General features: G+C 50.9%; 2 protein-coding genes across 3 annotated transcripts; both read left to right on the top strand.

The window, feature by feature from the left end:
- Positions 1 to 415: 415 nt before the first annotated feature.
- GOLGA7 (golgin A7) lies at positions 416 to 6,741 on the top strand. Its single transcript, XM_071454721.1, has 5 exons — positions 416 to 634; positions 1,912 to 2,064; positions 2,812 to 2,913; positions 4,147 to 4,210; positions 5,497 to 6,741. Exons 1-4 carry the CDS (start codon positions 524 to 526, stop codon positions 4,192 to 4,194), a joined length of 414 nt encoding a protein of 137 aa, XP_071310822.1. The 5' UTR covers positions 416 to 523; the 3' UTR covers positions 4,195 to 4,210; positions 5,497 to 6,741.
- Positions 6,742 to 7,598: 857 nt separating this feature from the next.
- GINS4 (GINS complex subunit 4) lies at positions 7,599 to 15,191 on the top strand. Of its 2 annotated transcripts, XM_071454771.1 has the most exons (8): positions 7,599 to 7,765; positions 7,845 to 7,931; positions 8,857 to 8,970; positions 9,403 to 9,500; positions 9,813 to 9,901; positions 10,230 to 10,320; positions 10,407 to 10,511; positions 13,866 to 14,003. In XM_071454771.1, the coding sequence occupies exons 1-7, from the start codon at positions 7,619 to 7,621 to the stop codon at positions 10,501 to 10,503; spliced, it is 723 nt and encodes a 240-aa protein (XP_071310872.1). In that variant the 5' UTR covers positions 7,599 to 7,618; the 3' UTR covers positions 10,504 to 10,511; positions 13,866 to 14,003. The 2 variants fall into 2 exon arrangements, with proteins under 2 accessions (XP_071310872.1, XP_071310871.1); XM_071454770.1 differs by lacking the exons at positions 7,599 to 7,765; positions 7,845 to 7,931; positions 8,857 to 8,970; ... (1 more) ...; positions 9,813 to 9,901; positions 10,230 to 10,320 and having other exon boundaries at positions 13,866 to 15,191.
- Positions 15,192 to 15,257: the final 66 nt, after the last annotated feature.

Raw genomic sequence — 15,257 nt, 5'->3', positions numbered from 1 at the left:
CGTGTCCCGGGATATCGCCCGGCCCCGGGACAGCGCCAGGCGCCGGTGCCTGAGGGACCGGGCGGTACCAAGTACGGCCGGGGGGAGCCGCCAGGAAAGCGCCAAGCGCCGGGATAGCGCTGAACCCCGGGATAGCGCCAGGCGCCGCTCCCTATGGGCGCCGGGACAGCGCTGGGCCCCGGGATAGCACCGGGCGCCGGGATAACGCCTTGTCCCGGTACAGCGGCGGGCACCGGGCCGCTGCCTGTGGGCCTGGGCGGTACCAAGTACGGCCGGGGGGGGGGGGGGTGTTACGTGAGCTGAGGTGAGCGGTGCGCCCAATAGAATACGGGCGCTTTTGCGCATGCGCCCTCCTGCGGTTCTGCGGCCTCCGAGGCTGCGTCTGCGCGCTGCCGCGCCTGGTGGCGCCTAGCGGCACTTCTGCCCTGAGCCGGAGCCGCGGCGGTTTTGCGACAGCCGTAAGTGCGCGGGGCGGGCGGCGGAGCGGACGGGAGCGGAGCGGACGGGAGCGGGCGGCGGCGCGATGAGGCCGCAGCAGGCGCCTGTGTCGGGCAAGGTGTTCATCCAGCGCGACTACAGCGGAGGGACGCGCTGCCAGTTCCAGAGCAAGTTCCCGGCCGAGCTGGAGAACCGGGTGAGGCGGGGCTGGCGGCGGGCGCGGCGCACGGAGCCCGCACACCGGGCAGGGCCGGGCCGGGCCTCACGGGCCTGCGCTCGGGGGGCGTTTGCAGGTGCCCTGCCTCGGTCGGAGCCGGTTCCGCGGGTTGCCCGAGGGCGGGGTGGCAGCTCCTGCGCCAGTCTCTGACCGGGGCCGTTCCGGTGCGGTTCTTGCCCGGTGTCCCCGGGCCGTGGTCGGTGCTGGGGAAGGCGGCTGATGTGCAGCGGTAGAGCGGAATGGACTCGCTGTGTCTGTGAGAGCAGAGCCGGCTCTGTGCTCGCAGTGATGGCATTGTCCTCTCCCCTGAAATCCTGCCCAACCCGCTTAGCGGCCTCACAAATGCTGTCCCGAGTACCAAATGCTGTCCCAAGTATTTTCCTTTTGGTCATCGCTATCAGAGGTGGTATCTTAGGGTGACAGAGAAACAAACATGCCTTCCTACCCTATTTTCTTTCTCTGGTTGGCTTTTTTCTCTTCCCTGTTTCTGTGTTGTGGGTGTGTTTGGTCAGCACTGCAGCAGCACCAAGGCACTGTGGGTGTGGAGTGTCCCTCCATTCTGCTCCTGTTCATTTTAACCATTTTAGTGTGATTTAACACATTCATTTTAATGTGTGTGAATTCCGCTTTTTTCCCAGTTGAATTGCACATTTGCTCAGGCGTGTTGCTCTGAATGGTTTTGTGTCATCCTTTCTGAAAATTCCCTTCACCAGGATTTCTTCTCCTGGGAAGATGAGAAGCTTCAGAGAAAAATGTAAATAATAATTATCTGATTGCTTCTCCTCTGTTTGGCTGCTTTGGAATGTGGTCTGGAGATTGTTTGATTGGTTTCATTGAATTGTTTTTACTTAATGACCAATCACCATCAGCTCTGAAGAGTCAGTCATGAGTTTTTATTGTTCATTCTTGTTAAACCTTCTGTCTGTATCCTTTTTCTTTCTTTAGTATAGTTTTAGTATAGCATAATATAATGTAATATAATAATAAATCAACCTTCTAAGAAGACAGAGTCAGATTCTCATCTCTCACCTCATCCTGAAGACCTCACAAACACCACAGTTTTGTGTCCCTGTTGTGTTTGAATTCAGACTCAGCCTGAGCACAGTGCAGTGTCTAACACAGAGCTGCAGCTCTGTAACTCTGTGTGTTCCAGGCTCTGAGCACAGCACAGGTGATCCCTGGGTGGAGCTGGATGTCCAGAGGTGCTGGTGAGTTCTGCAGTGTTCTCCTGACACCCTCACTTGCTTTTCCTGCAGATTGACAGGCAGCAGTTTGAGGAGACAGTCCGGACACTGAACAACCTCTATGCAGAAGCTGAAAAACTTGGGGGCCAATCTTACCTTGAGGGCTGTCTCGCCTGCCTGACTGCCTACACCATCTTCCTGTGCATGGAGACACACTATGAAAAGGTATGAGCTTGTTTCCCCCTCCATCCTGCAGGCAAGCACTTGGTTCTTGGTGGCTTTTCTGTGGCTTGCAGTGTTTTGGTGCAGATTCTGTGCAGATGTACCTCAGACATGCTGGTACTGCTCAGTTTGGGTCCCATGGGGGTTACTGTGGAGCCATCAGAGCAGTTGTGTGTCAGTTCTCTCATTGCCATAGCTGTGACTTCTGTGCTGTTTCATGACCAGCTTCTAAAGAAAATTGTTAAGTTTATTCAGGAAGATTCATATTTTTATGATATGATATTTTTATGATATGATATTTTTATGATATGATATTTTTATGATATGATATTTTTATGATATGATATTTTTATGATATGATATTTTTATGATATGATATATAGAATTAATAGAATATGTATTAATGTACCTCAGACATGCTGGTACTGCTCAGTTTGGGTCCATGGGGGTCACCCTGAATCCTGCCCTGTGGAGCCACCAGACCAGTTGTGTGTTAGTTCTCACCTTGGCCTTGCTGTGCCTTCTGTGCAGTTTCAATCCCAGGTTCTAAAGAAAATTGCTAAGTTCATTCAGGAAGTTTTAATGTAGCATTCTTTAATATAATATAATATTATGTATTAGTGTACCTCAGACATGCTGGTTTGGGTCCCATGGGGTCACCCTGAATGCTGCACTGTGGATCCACCAGAGCAGTTGTGTGTCAGTGCTCACACTGCCACAGCTGTGACTTCTGTGCTGTTTCATTCCCAGGTTCTAAAGAAAATTGCTAAGTTCATTCAGGAACAGAATGAGAAGATCTACGCTCCTCAGGGCCTTCTGCTGACAGACCCCATTGAAAGAGGATTAAGAGTTGTATCCTTCTGTGCCTTCTGTTGTCTCCTGGTGTGTCTCAGTGAGGCACCTCTGCTCATGCTTGATCTGGGATATAAATCAGTGATTGTTGCTCTTTGCTGTGTCCTGGTCCCCAGTCAGGCTTTGGTGTGTTAAGGTTTGGTACATGGGGAGCCCATGAAGATGTGGAACCTGACCTTAGGGACTCAAGATCCTTCCTCTATTCCAGTAACCTCCAGAAATTCTGGTTTTCTGACTATGTTGATAGGACAGAAATTGATGTTGTGAGAACAAGAGCTGGCTGTTAATGTGCAACCCTCAGCTCAGGTTCTGGTGAAGATTTTGACATACAAACATCACTGCAAGCCCAGCACTTGCTCTTGCTTCTAGTGTGGCTTATTTCAACCCTTTTTCTTCAGCTGTTGAGCCACACTTCCCCCTCTGGAGGAAGAACTTGCCCCACTTCTCATTGTCACCCCTCGCCACCAGGTACAGCATCCACCTATGCTCAGATTCTACTAAAGTTAAGGTCTCATTTAATGCTTTTCTGAATAAAAACTTGTTAAGAGAAATGCCTGCAAGGCAAGGCAAGTCCTGCCTAGAAAGGTTTGTGTAGGGGAGTTTTGGTTTGACTTAGGAGGAGTTTCTAACCAAATGAAACTTCTTTTCTAGTGGGCTTGCTGTACCAGACATTTCATGTGGTTATTGCCTGAAGTTCTAAAGACCTCTCATAGCAAATGGGGAAGTATAATGAGCAACACATCTTTTCTTTGAAAATATTGAAACCACAGCAACTTGGAACCCAGTGTATGATAATGTTAATTCCTTGCAGTTGGGTTTTCTATGTCCTTGTCCAAATAGCTCAGAGCTGTCACCCACATGACTCATTTTTCTCAGTGTATTTTCCATTGTGCATACACCTTGAACATTCAACTTGAGTAAAAGCATTTTCAGTTTGGTAGGTGACTTTTTAGCAGTATTAACTTATTTTTTTTTTGCTTGGTGCACAGCCTTCCCCAAAATTTAGCAGGGGGTCAAGGCTCAAAGCCACACCGAGTTCCTGGGCTGGGAGCCAGTGCTCTTACCTGATGAGGCATCTCACATAGATTGTTCCCTTTGCTTTGGAGCTCTGGGACCTGCCTTTAAACAGCTGAGATATCAAAAGTCCCATCATCTTAATGTTCTTCTGCCTTTTTCTAGGTATGCTTTCATAGTTTCTCTGTAGTGTGTTTCCCTAACAGCTTTTCTGTGCAGATTGAAATTACCATTTATGAAGACAGAGGTTTGACCAGTGGAAGATAAAACTGTGGAATGTCAGGTATGTGTTACCTTTATCTCAAATCAGTCTCACCATCTGTCTGTGCTCAGAGGATTGGATGCTGTCATGCTGAGAGTTTATCCCACCCTTGTACATAATCAAAGACTGTTCACATAAATCCTGTGTGGACCAGCTCTTCTTGAAAGTAAAAATATCAGTATCATTTTTACTAGAAAGTAAAAATATCAGCAACATCAGGGCAGGATGTTGCTTAACCTAGGAGAAATTTGAGTCTTGATTGTGTAAATATGCTAACTTGTGCTATATCATGTCCAAAATTCTTCTCAGGTCAGTAAAAATGGGCTCTGTCCCTGGGTGTACTCTAGCATACAGAGACTTTTTGTTGCAGTTTTTCAGTTGGCTGCTGTTCTGGTTATCATGCTGATGTCTTTACTTGTGATGTTTGCAGGTAAGAGAGCCCAGCAGCTTTGAGAAGCTCTGCTGAGAGGCTCTCAGCTCTCTTGATGCTGCTCTCACAAAGTGAGGGGTTTTTGCAGGACTGGGGCTTGTGGTAGTTTTTGGGGTTTTTTTTTTTTTTGGGGTCCCCCATCGAAGGGAGGAATGATGAATTTGACTTCATGTTTTTAGAAGGCTAATTTATTATTTTATGATTTATATTATAGAAAAGAATACTATACTAAACTATACTAAAAACAGAGAAAGGATACTTATAGAAGGCTAAAAGATATTAATTAAAAACTTGTGACTCCTTCCAGAGTCCTGACACAACTTGACACTGATTGGTCATTAAGTAAAAACAATTCACATGAAGCCAATGAAACAATCACAATGTCCAACCACATTCCAAAGCAGCAAAACACAGGAGAAGCAAATCAGATAATTATTGGTTTCATTTTTTCTCTGAGGCTTCTCAGCCTCCCAGGAGCAAAGTCCTGGGCAAAGAGATTTTTCAGAAAATATAACAGTGACAGGGGCTCATGCTAATTGTATCCAATATAGACTACCAAAATTACTGTCAGCTTGTGGAAAGCTGACTTTGGGACTGGCTCCCTTGTGTTAGGTGCTCTGCAGGCCCTGGGATGGGAGTGTCACGTCCAGATTGTTGGCAGTATATGCAGAAAAGAGTGGGAAATATTTATGCCTGTTATGGTAAAAGAAGCAAATAGTGGAAGTCTTTATTTTTTGTTTGGACAAATGGAATCGAGAGCTCTGGATTCTGCTCCCACTGCTCACCACAGCACATGGTAACTGCAGAAAGGTTTGTGTGGGGGAGCTTTTGGTTTGACTTAGGAGGAGTTTCTAACCATATGGAACTTCCTTCCTAGATGATAGCTCAGCGGTGGACTTGCTGTACCAAGGTTCCCCTACCTCCTACTTTAGAGCATCATTCCTTTCTCTGCTGCCAGATCCACAGTGCCATCTACTACAAGGACTAACTTCCTCCAACTGCTCCCCAAGGGGTGACCTAGCTGGTCAGCATCCACTTTCCAGTAGATTTGGAAGCAAGAGGATCACTTTTTAGTTTTTGTTTGGTCTGGGATTTATTTTTTTCCTCAAGAAAAGGCAGAAGTGGTTAAGCTGTGTTCTCTCCTGAAAGAAATGGGGCTCTGAGCCCAACAGAGGTTTAGTTTTAGTCCTGTAAGTGCAGTGCTGTTTGTCCCTGGTTCTTAAACCCTTCTGTGTGTCAGTTGGGCTTTGGAAAGCTCCAGCTCCAAGTTGGGAATTTCCCTCCAGTTCAGTGTAAGAGTGCAGAGATACACAGTGCCTCTTCCCAGTGAGGAGTGACTCAAGGCAGCGTCTCTTGTGCTGATCCTTGTGGAAAACCAAAAGGCAAAAGTGTTCCTTGAGTTAAGGTCTTGGTTGTCCCTGGAGGGAGGGGGCTGTAGCCAGACTTTAACCCTGCTGGTTTTTCTGCCCCTGAGTCTGTGCTGTTGTTGGCCTGGTCAGCCATCAAACAGTGAGCACAGCAAAGTGGATGCTGAGCCAATAAAAATAATGATTCCCACCCTTCTCTGATTAATATGTGAAGTGTAAAACTGTTTCTTTATGGATTTCTTACATATAATTTATAGGAAAACATTGATTTGACAAACTGTAAGATACTGTGTAAGATGGATTTCTTAATTCTGTCTCTGGCACGCATTGAGGAGTTGAGCTGTGCATTCCTCAGCGTCCCCGTGCATTGCTCAGCAGAACCTGCACGAGTGCAGCTCCCCACAATCCAAGCTGGCTGAATCCCTTCTCTTCCATCCTTTTCCTGTGTCAGAGCCCAGGTGTCCTGGTGTAGGGGCCGAGTGTCAGTGTCCAGTTGTGGAAGGAACTCAGGAGTTCAGAGGAGATGCTTTGCAGGGTGCAGGGGCTGGGTTGGTTGGTGGTGGTGCTGCAGGTGCTAATACTGGATATGGAACTCCAGGCTCATTCCTCAGCCACTGGGGGGGGGTTGAGATTTGATTAATATTTTCATTGTATAAATTTGTTTTTTTTCTAAACTGTAACAGTGTTTGCCTTTCACAGCTGTTGCAATATTGGCAGAAGTACTGATGGATCAGTAAACCTTTTCTTAAACTGTGTGCAGGTGTGTTCTGGCAGCGCCGTGCTGTGGGGACAGGGTGACTCCGGGGCTGGGGGCTGTGTCTGTGTCCCTGTGTCTGGGCTGTGTCCCTGTGTCTGGGCTTGATGGTGCTGGATCTATCAGGGCCAGTGCCCACCTGGTGCTGGGGGCTGTGTCCCTGTGTCTGGGGGCTGTGTTCCTGTGTCCCTGTGCCTGGGGGCTGTGTCCCTGTGTCCAGGCTGGGCTGGGGGCTGTGTCCCTGTGTCCGGGCTGTGTCCTGTGTCCGGGCTGGGGGCTGTGTCCCTGTGCTCAGGATGGGGGCAGTGACCCTGTGTACAGGCTGGGGGCTGTGTCCCTCTGTCCCTGGGGGCTGTGCCTGGGGCTGTGTCCCTGTTGTCCCAGTGTGTGGGTTCCATGGCTCTGGCTCCATTAGGGCCGGTGGCCACCGTGTGCTTGGCTGGGGGCTGTCCCCCTGTGTCTGTGTCCGGGCTCCATCACGGCCAGTGCCCACCTCCTCATTGGCCCAGAAGTTGCAGCTGGACGCTGCTCCCTGATTGGTGGAGGAGGCTGCAGCCCGAGCCACCTGACTGCCAAAAGGGCTGAATCCGCCTCCTGATTGGCCATTTCAACCCGCTTCCTGATTGGCTGAAAAAGCTTGCGGTCTGGAGTCGCACCGTGATTGGCCGAGAAAGCTTCATTTCAATCCGCCTCCTGGTTGGCCTAGCAGCTTCAATCTGCGCTCTGATTGGCTAAAGAAGATGGCTTTTCCAATCTTTATCTTGATTGGCTGAAGAAGATGGCTTTTTTCAATTCGCCTCCTGATTGGTCGGAGGGAGGAGCGGCGGCCCCACTCCGTCTTCCGATTGGCCAAGCGGCCGCAGGGCCGTTCCCCATCCATGTTCCCGGGCATGCCGCGCATGCGCAGTGGCGCAGCCGGCCGGGTCATGGCGGGAGCGATGGCGGCCGCGAGCGGCGGGGACTCGGACGGCGACAGCGAGGAGCTGGTGCTGACCCCGGCACAGCTGATCCACAGCCTGGAGCAGGTACCGCGGGCTGGAGCCACGGGCTGGGCTGTGGAGCTGAGGATTTCCTCGGTTTCACTCACAGCGTGCTTTCTTTCAGGCCTGGCTGAATGAGAAATTTGCTCCGGAGCTGCTGGAGAGTAAACCTGAAATCATCGAGTGCGTTGTGGAGCAGCTGGACCATATGGTAGGTGTGAAAAATGAGTATTTTCTCAAATATTAAAATCAATATTATATGTGTTGTGTTAGAAAGTGATGCTGCTGTATTGATTCTCTTAAATAGTGTGCTAAATGTAGTTTTAGGTTATAACAAAATGTTAAAATAGAAACTATGCTATGTAGGATACTTTTTTTCTAAAGAAAGGACTCGCACTGAGATAGCAGCCACAGAGCACCTAAATCTTTCAGAGAAAGAGAATTTATTGCTCCGTTATCAGGAAAAACGAACTTCTTCCCACCTCGCTGGGGCAGAACGATGCCATCAGGATTCAGAGGAAGAAGCTGACACTGACCAGACAGAATCCTGTGTTTGAATGGAATTTATGCATCATGGATGAGGTGTATGAATATGCAACAGGTTATGGTTTTTAAGGGTTAATCCTCTGTTAACGTGGGTCCTTTTTCGGGCTTATTTTGCCCAGAAAAAGGTACGTGTAACTCTTTGTATTTGTTGTCTCATATTGTCCTAATTCAAATTGTCCAAATTATTATTACTCTAATTGTTACTATTTTTATAATCATTTTATTACTATTGAACTTTTAAAATTCTAAAAACAACTGATTGGCGTTTTTCACAGTAGGTGCTCCTTGCTCAGGTGTGCTGTGGGCAGGTCCTGCTCACCTGAGGCTCTTTGGGAGTGCTGGGCTCGTTTGCTCCCCTTCCTCTGTGACAAAACTTCTCTGAGTTTCTTCTTCGAGCTTGTCTTGGAAAGGGGCTCAAGCACACAAATTACACAAGTACACTTTGATGCTAAAGGAGGCAGTGTGCTTTGGGTCATCAAAAACAGCCTTAGTCTGGTTTTGTGGGTTCTATGTACAAAACTTGTCTTCCTCTGTTACTTCTTTGATGTTTCAACCGTTTAATTTTAATTTCTTGTTGCTTTTTCTTGCAGGAAGCCAACCTGAAACGGGCCAAGAGAGGAGACCTGAAGGTCAGTGTTCATCACATGGAGATCGAGAGGATCCGTTTCGTGCTCAGCAGCTACTTGAGGTGTCGGCTGGTGAAGGTAACGCTTGCTGTGCTGCCCAGAGGGTGAAAAAGGCTCATTTCAGGGGGGATTTTTACCTGCACAGGGCTTCCTGCCTCAGCACGGTGTTTAATTAAAGTGTGTTCTCTGAAATGTAACTCAGATTAATTTCTTGGACACATTTTGGTATTGTGACAAAGGAAGATCACAGCAGTGTTGATGACAATATTGTGAGTGCTGCTGGCTTCATCTGAGCCTGGGCTGGCACTGCTGGATGTGTCCCACTCCTGTCCCTGTGTCCTGCTGGTTGTGTGGCTTGCTGGTGTCACAGTCACTTCAGGAGCAGGGATTTGGGCAGGCCTGCAGCTGCTCCTGCAGCGTGGAGGGAATCCAGTGGGGAGTGGGGATTTAAACACTGAACTCCTGGGAGATAGATCTGTGTCATTCTTTTGGGTTGTGTTCCAATATTAGATAGAGAAGTTTTTTCCCCACATCCTGGAGAAGGAGAAGTCTCGAGCTGAAGGGGAGCCCTCCATTTTATCACCAGAGGAGTTTGCCTTTGCTAATGAGTGAGTAGGTTTTCAATGTGTCTTCCTCCCCTTTTATAGATTATAGAAACGTACCTGTGTGTTTTTGCTGAAGTTCCTGAGACTGTGAGCAGACAGTTTGAAGTAAGAATCAGTGTGTCTTACCAGGAGATTTCCTTGTGGGCAAGAAAGGAGCTGAAAATAACTCTGGTGACTTGGGGTCAGTTCCCAGGGTAGGCCAAGGGCCTGGTTTTGGCTGTGCCCATGGGATGAGGAGCTGTCTCTTACCCTTGTTTTGAGTCAATACTCTCCCTGCAGATTTGTATTTGACTAACCAACTCAATTCTTTTTCAGGTATATGGCAAACACAGAGGCTTACCTGAAAAATGTGGCCCTAAAACACATGCCACCTAACCTGCAGAAAGTGTCTCTCCTAAAGTCAGGTGAGTCTATCCAGACTCCAGGGTAATCTGAAAACTGTAGAAGCAGGTGGAAGTGTGGGGAGCCAGGGGAGCCCCAAATGTAAGGGCTAGCCCTCCACTTGCTGCTCAGTTGAGCAAAGGTGATGTGATGGTAGTGTTGTAGCATGGTTCCATGCTGCTGCTGTCAGCTCCTGTCTTGCACTGAGGCTGAGCACACACATCTGGTTACAAGGGTCTGGTGTTCCCTTTGTTCACCTGTCAGTTTGTTTGTTACCTGTCAGAGCCCTCGGTGCTCTGTAGAGGAACATAAGTGAGGGCTGAGCTTGTGCTCTCAATGTTTCGTTTGCAGTTCCAAAGCCCAACCTGGACTCCTTTGTGTTCCTGAGGGTGCTGGAGCGGCAGGAGAACATCCTAGTGGAGCCAGAGACAGATGAGCAGAGGTAGGTGGGCATTTCTGTGTGTGGCACAGGTGTCATGGGTGGCAGTGTCACTGTGGGCTGCAGCTCTCATGCCCCTGTCTCTGCAGGGAATACACCATCGACCTGGAGGAGGGCTCCCAGCACCTGATCCGCTACAGAACCGTGGCCCCTCTGGTGGCCTCGGGAGCTGTGCAGCTCATCTGAGGGGACAGGTAAGCACCTGGTGGGGGGAGCAGCTACAGCAGCACCTCCCCTGCCCACCTCAGCACACTGGGGTCCCTGTGGGGCTGCCTGGGGGCTGGGTCCCCTCCCAGGACAGAGCATGGTGGCACTGGAGGGGAGTACCACAGGATTGCACTGTGACCGTGTTCACAGGGGTCTCAGGTTGAGGGAAGAGACGAGGATCTGACTCCATGTTTCAGAAAGCTTGATTTATTATTTTATGATATATATTACATTAAAACTATACTAAAAGAATAGAAGACAAGGTTTCATCAGAAGGCTGGCTAAGCTAAGAATAGAAAGGAATGATAACAAAGGTTTGTGGCTTGGCTCTCTGTCCGAGCCAGCTGGACTGTGATTGGCAATTCATTAGAAACAACCACATGAGCCCAATCCCAGATGCACCTGTTGCATTCCACAGTAGCAGATAACCATTGGTTACATGTTGTTCCTGAGGCCTCTCAGCTTCTCAGGAGGAAAAATCCTAAGGAAAGGATTTTCCATAAAAGATGTCTGTGACATTTTACCACAGAGGCATTTACTACCCCCACAGCTCCTCAAGCTCCTGATTGCCTGTGACATGCCCAGCAGACAATCCTTCCTGTGGCACTCCTGGGTGAGGGCAGGCTGTGTCACAGGGCACTGTCTGGAAAGCTCCAGAGTGAAGCTGCTGCAGTGCCTGTTTAAGAGCAGTGGCAGGTGGCATCACTAAAATGAAGCAGCTGTGGTCATGGACTCAGGAGAAAGTAGTTTCTGCTGTGTGTCATGTGAATGCCCTCCCTGCAGAGGGTGAGGGGCTCTGGTACCCCTTCAGGTTGCACTGTCAGACTCCCTTGTGCAGAAGCCACTGCTAAGGGGACTTCACAGAGTTCATTTTTGCTGGTCACACAAAGCAAAAGCTCCTCTGGCAGTGCTGCCCCATGCAGGCCTCCTGTAGCTGGAGGAGAAGCCAGAGTGTTGTATGGTACCTCAGAAGCTGTGGGCAGACAAGGGCTCTTTGGGGCAGGGTTTCTCTTCCCTGCATGAGGAGTGTCTGGGGAGCATCTTCCTCTGTAAGGCTGGGGGTGACACAGGGCATCTTGTAGTGTGAGTGGCTTTGCATGTGTGGTTTATAGTCTTCCTTAATTAATCCATTTAGGTAAAGAAGATTCTTTCAAGTATAGACATTTAGAGGGGGCTGGGTTTAATCCTGAGGAATCAGTAGCATGTTCCTCTGGACAGCCCTCCAGGAAGGGCTTGTGAGTTGTGTATTTACAGCCAGACGACTCCACAGAGGTGACTGAAGCTTCCAGACAAAATCCTTGTTAATCTGCTGCTGTGGAAGCGTGCTCCACAGGATCTGCCTGAGGAGTGTGCAGGTGGCACGTCTGCAGCCTTTCTCCTTGGCCCTGTTCAGTCTGAATGCTTGTCCTGACAGCTCGTACTTGTCACATGGCTGCAGCAGTGTGAGCCTCAGGGGCATCTGTCCTCTCCTAGGGGCTGAACTTGAACTGACCTGATGGTTTCCAGAGTGCCTATGGTGTAGCTCATCTCTGCAGCTTGCACACAGCTGTGTCTTCATGGCTGGGCAGAGAGTGGAGATGGCTGAGATCAGCCAGGCTCCAGGTGAGAGTCACTTGTGGCACACCTGAAAATGCCACCTGCAAATTTTGTGTGTCCTTCCATGACCAAACACCTGTGTAACATCTGTGGAACTGCTCACACTGCACCTCTGCTCTGTCTGTGCTGGGGGAAGGAGAAATGTCCACAACTTTATTGAGAAATTGATGGGTTTGGCTTGTCCTTAAATGGAGGAGAAGACACAGCAGGGCATCCACCTTAATCTGTGCTGCTGGGACAGAATGGGAAGAGTAGGGGCAGCTTTTTCAGTGTCCATGGGTTCTGCTGTTGATGGCAAATACATTCCTTATTCTCTGCTCTCCCCCAGGTGGGAATAGCTTGGGTTTACTCAGTGGTTAGCTCTGAACAGCTAAAAGTAGGTGGATGGTGGAAGAGGTCACAGGGAGGGCACTGATGGTGAACTGCAATGTCCCTGCCTCAGCCAGAACTGCTCTCCTGGGGGCAAGAGAAAGGTGGGACAGCTTTCATTGCTAGGAAGATTCCTGTTTGTGTTGGCTACCCCAGGTGGCTGAAGTTGGGGGGTTTGCACTAAGATGATGTGTGGAAAGCATGCTTTTGCATCATATTTTTGCCAGCTGGGCACTGGGTTCAAGCTCACTTTGGCCAGCCTTGCATTGTGCTGCAGACATTCAGACATGGTGGTGATGGAAAGCCATGTAGAAATATTGGGAGGTCGGTCAGCTGTGTCATGAGCTGAAGGAAATCTGTGCTGTCAGCAGGAACAATCAGGGCTGCTTAACATAAATGGCTCGACAGCTCTGGGGAGATTAGCAAGGAGAACAAGGCAGGGGTGATCTGCTTTAGGTGACAGTCTTTACTGTCAAGGAGTCACATGTGACCTGAACAGTGAGGGTGATTTTGATTATAGATGTCAGGGACACCACAGTGTCTCTTGCGTGTGAGCAAATTTCCTTCTCAGTGCACACATCCAGGGTAAGAACTTCTGAGCTGGTAGAGCATGAGCTGGAGGTCTGGGGTTTTCTTAGACACCCTGGAAATAGCTGTCTTTAGAGAAGCATCTGAGAAGGGGTGTATGAAACCAATTCAAGCCTCCCCCATTAAAGCCTGGGTAAGAGGAACATTAAAGTCCAAAGTAAGAGGAACATATTAAAGTCTAGGTCTGAGGAACATATTAAAGCCTGGGTAAGAGGAACATATTAAAAGTCCAAAGTAAGAGGAACATATTAAAGCCTGGGTAAGAGGAACATATTAAAGCCTGGGTAAGAGGAACATATTAAAGCCTGGGTAAGAGGAACATGCCCCCCTTTCTCCCAGAGCTCCCTCCCGGTGTTGACACTGCACAGCTGCTGCTCCTCCGAAAGCACTCGTGTTTTTCTGGCCCCAGGGCCCATTTCTGTTTTGTTCCCCCTGCCTGGCGCGGTAGGAGCCGCTCTGTGCCCTCTCCCCGGGCCGGTCCCGCTACCGGCGCCTCTCCGGGACGCGCTGCCGCCACCGCCGGGCCCGGGAGGAGCGCGGCCCCGCCAGGGGGCGGGGCGAGGCGGCACAGCCCGCTCCCATTGGCCAGCCGGGAGCGCGGGGCGGCGCTGATTGGCCGGGGCGGGGTGTCCCGGCCGCGGGCGCTCCCACGGCTCCATTGATGCGGAGGCGGCGCGGCGGGAGCGGAGCGGAGCGGGGATGAGCTGCGGCGAGTGAGCGGGGCCGGGCCGGGTGGGGCGGGGGGCTCGCCGGGGCCGCGCCGCCTGACCCCCCCTGTTCGTCTCTAGGCTTTTCCAGGTGTGCAGCGGGCGGGCTGTCGCCCCGCCAGCCATGCCCGTGGACCTGGCCGTGCGGCTCTGCCTGAGCCATTCGCCCCCCATCCGAAAACTGCTGAACTCCTACGAGGAGCTGCGGGGCAACCGAGGCCGCAAACCCCTCCGATCCTGTCTCAACCAGAAGCTGAGCGCAGAACCTGAGCCGGAGCGGCGAGACAAGGGCTCCAAGGGCCAGAAGAAGAAGCAGGTTGTGTTTGCTGATATGAAGGGGCTCTCACTGACAGCTGTCCGCTTCTTCTCAAAGATTGAGGAGGACCTCTGTGATTTGCAGCATGCCCTGTCAGACCTTGCCTGTTTCAGACCTAAGAAAAGCCCCCTGTGGGAAGCAGGCAGGTACGTGCTGGACTTCCCACAGCCATCTGCAAACTACGTGGCTTTCCGGAACAGCCTGCACAGCAACTTGGTGTGCCTGGAGAGCTGTGTGATCCAGGGCCGTGCTCTGTCAGGGACAGTGAAGGTTCGAAACATCGAGTACGAGAAGAAAGTGATGGTCCGCATCACCTTTGATGGCTGGAAGAGCTTCCGGGACATCCCTTGCCAGTACATGCACAGCACGTACGGCTCAGCCGACACGGACATCTTCACTTTTGAGCTTACCCTGCCCAAACCATCCATTTCCCATAGGGGCGCAGAGTTCTGCATCTCCTTCCAGTGTGGACAAAAGACCCACTGGGACAACAACCATGGGAAGAACTACAAGATCTGCCAGGTGGGCGTGATCCGCCCTGCCTCCTGTGCTGTGAAGAGCGCCAGCAGGGCCTGGGAGCATCTTGGCACCTCTGGGGCTGCCGCTTTAGTCCTTTCTCACCTGCAGACCTGGCGGCATTCAGAGACCCGGGCTCCTTATTGGTAGGAAGGCAGTGTGGGGACATGTAGGTGCCCTCCCTGTTCCCTTGGGGAGGGGTCAGCTGCAGAAGATGCTCCTCACATTTTTGTTAGCTCCTTCATGGCCTGCTGCTCCATGAGCAGCCGCCAGTCACTGCAGAAGCTTCTTCACTTCTTGCTGCTTGAAGCAACTCCTTCGTGTAGGTTCTCAGGGCAACACGAGAGTAGGGGAGTGACAGGGGCAGGGCTGCGGGCTGGGACTCGCGGCCAGCTCTGAACCAGGCCGGGAGCCGCGGTGGCCGGTGCTGCCCAAGTGCCTTGTGTGGAGGGAGGGGGCACCATCCTGGCGCTCCCGAGAAGAGCTCACCGCGGGCTCACTGTGCCAGGAGCGGCGGGGTGCCTGCGGTGCTTGGTGCTGTAACGGGGAGTTAATAAAGTGACGGCGTTTGGCGACTCCTGCCTCCTGTCCGCCTCCCGGGGCTGGGGCGGGGCCGGGCCCTCAGCGGGCGGCGGGAGGGA

The sequence above is a fragment of the Agelaius tricolor genome, unplaced genomic scaffold, assembly GCF_023055355.1.
Source record: "Agelaius tricolor isolate 1412-34295 unplaced genomic scaffold, bAgeTri1.0.p SCAF_41, whole genome shotgun sequence".
Lineage (NCBI taxonomy): Eukaryota > Metazoa > Chordata > Aves > Passeriformes > Icteridae > Agelaius > Agelaius tricolor.
Note: the sequence above shows the minus strand (reverse complement) of the source record. Positions and strands in the feature narration are given on the sequence as shown.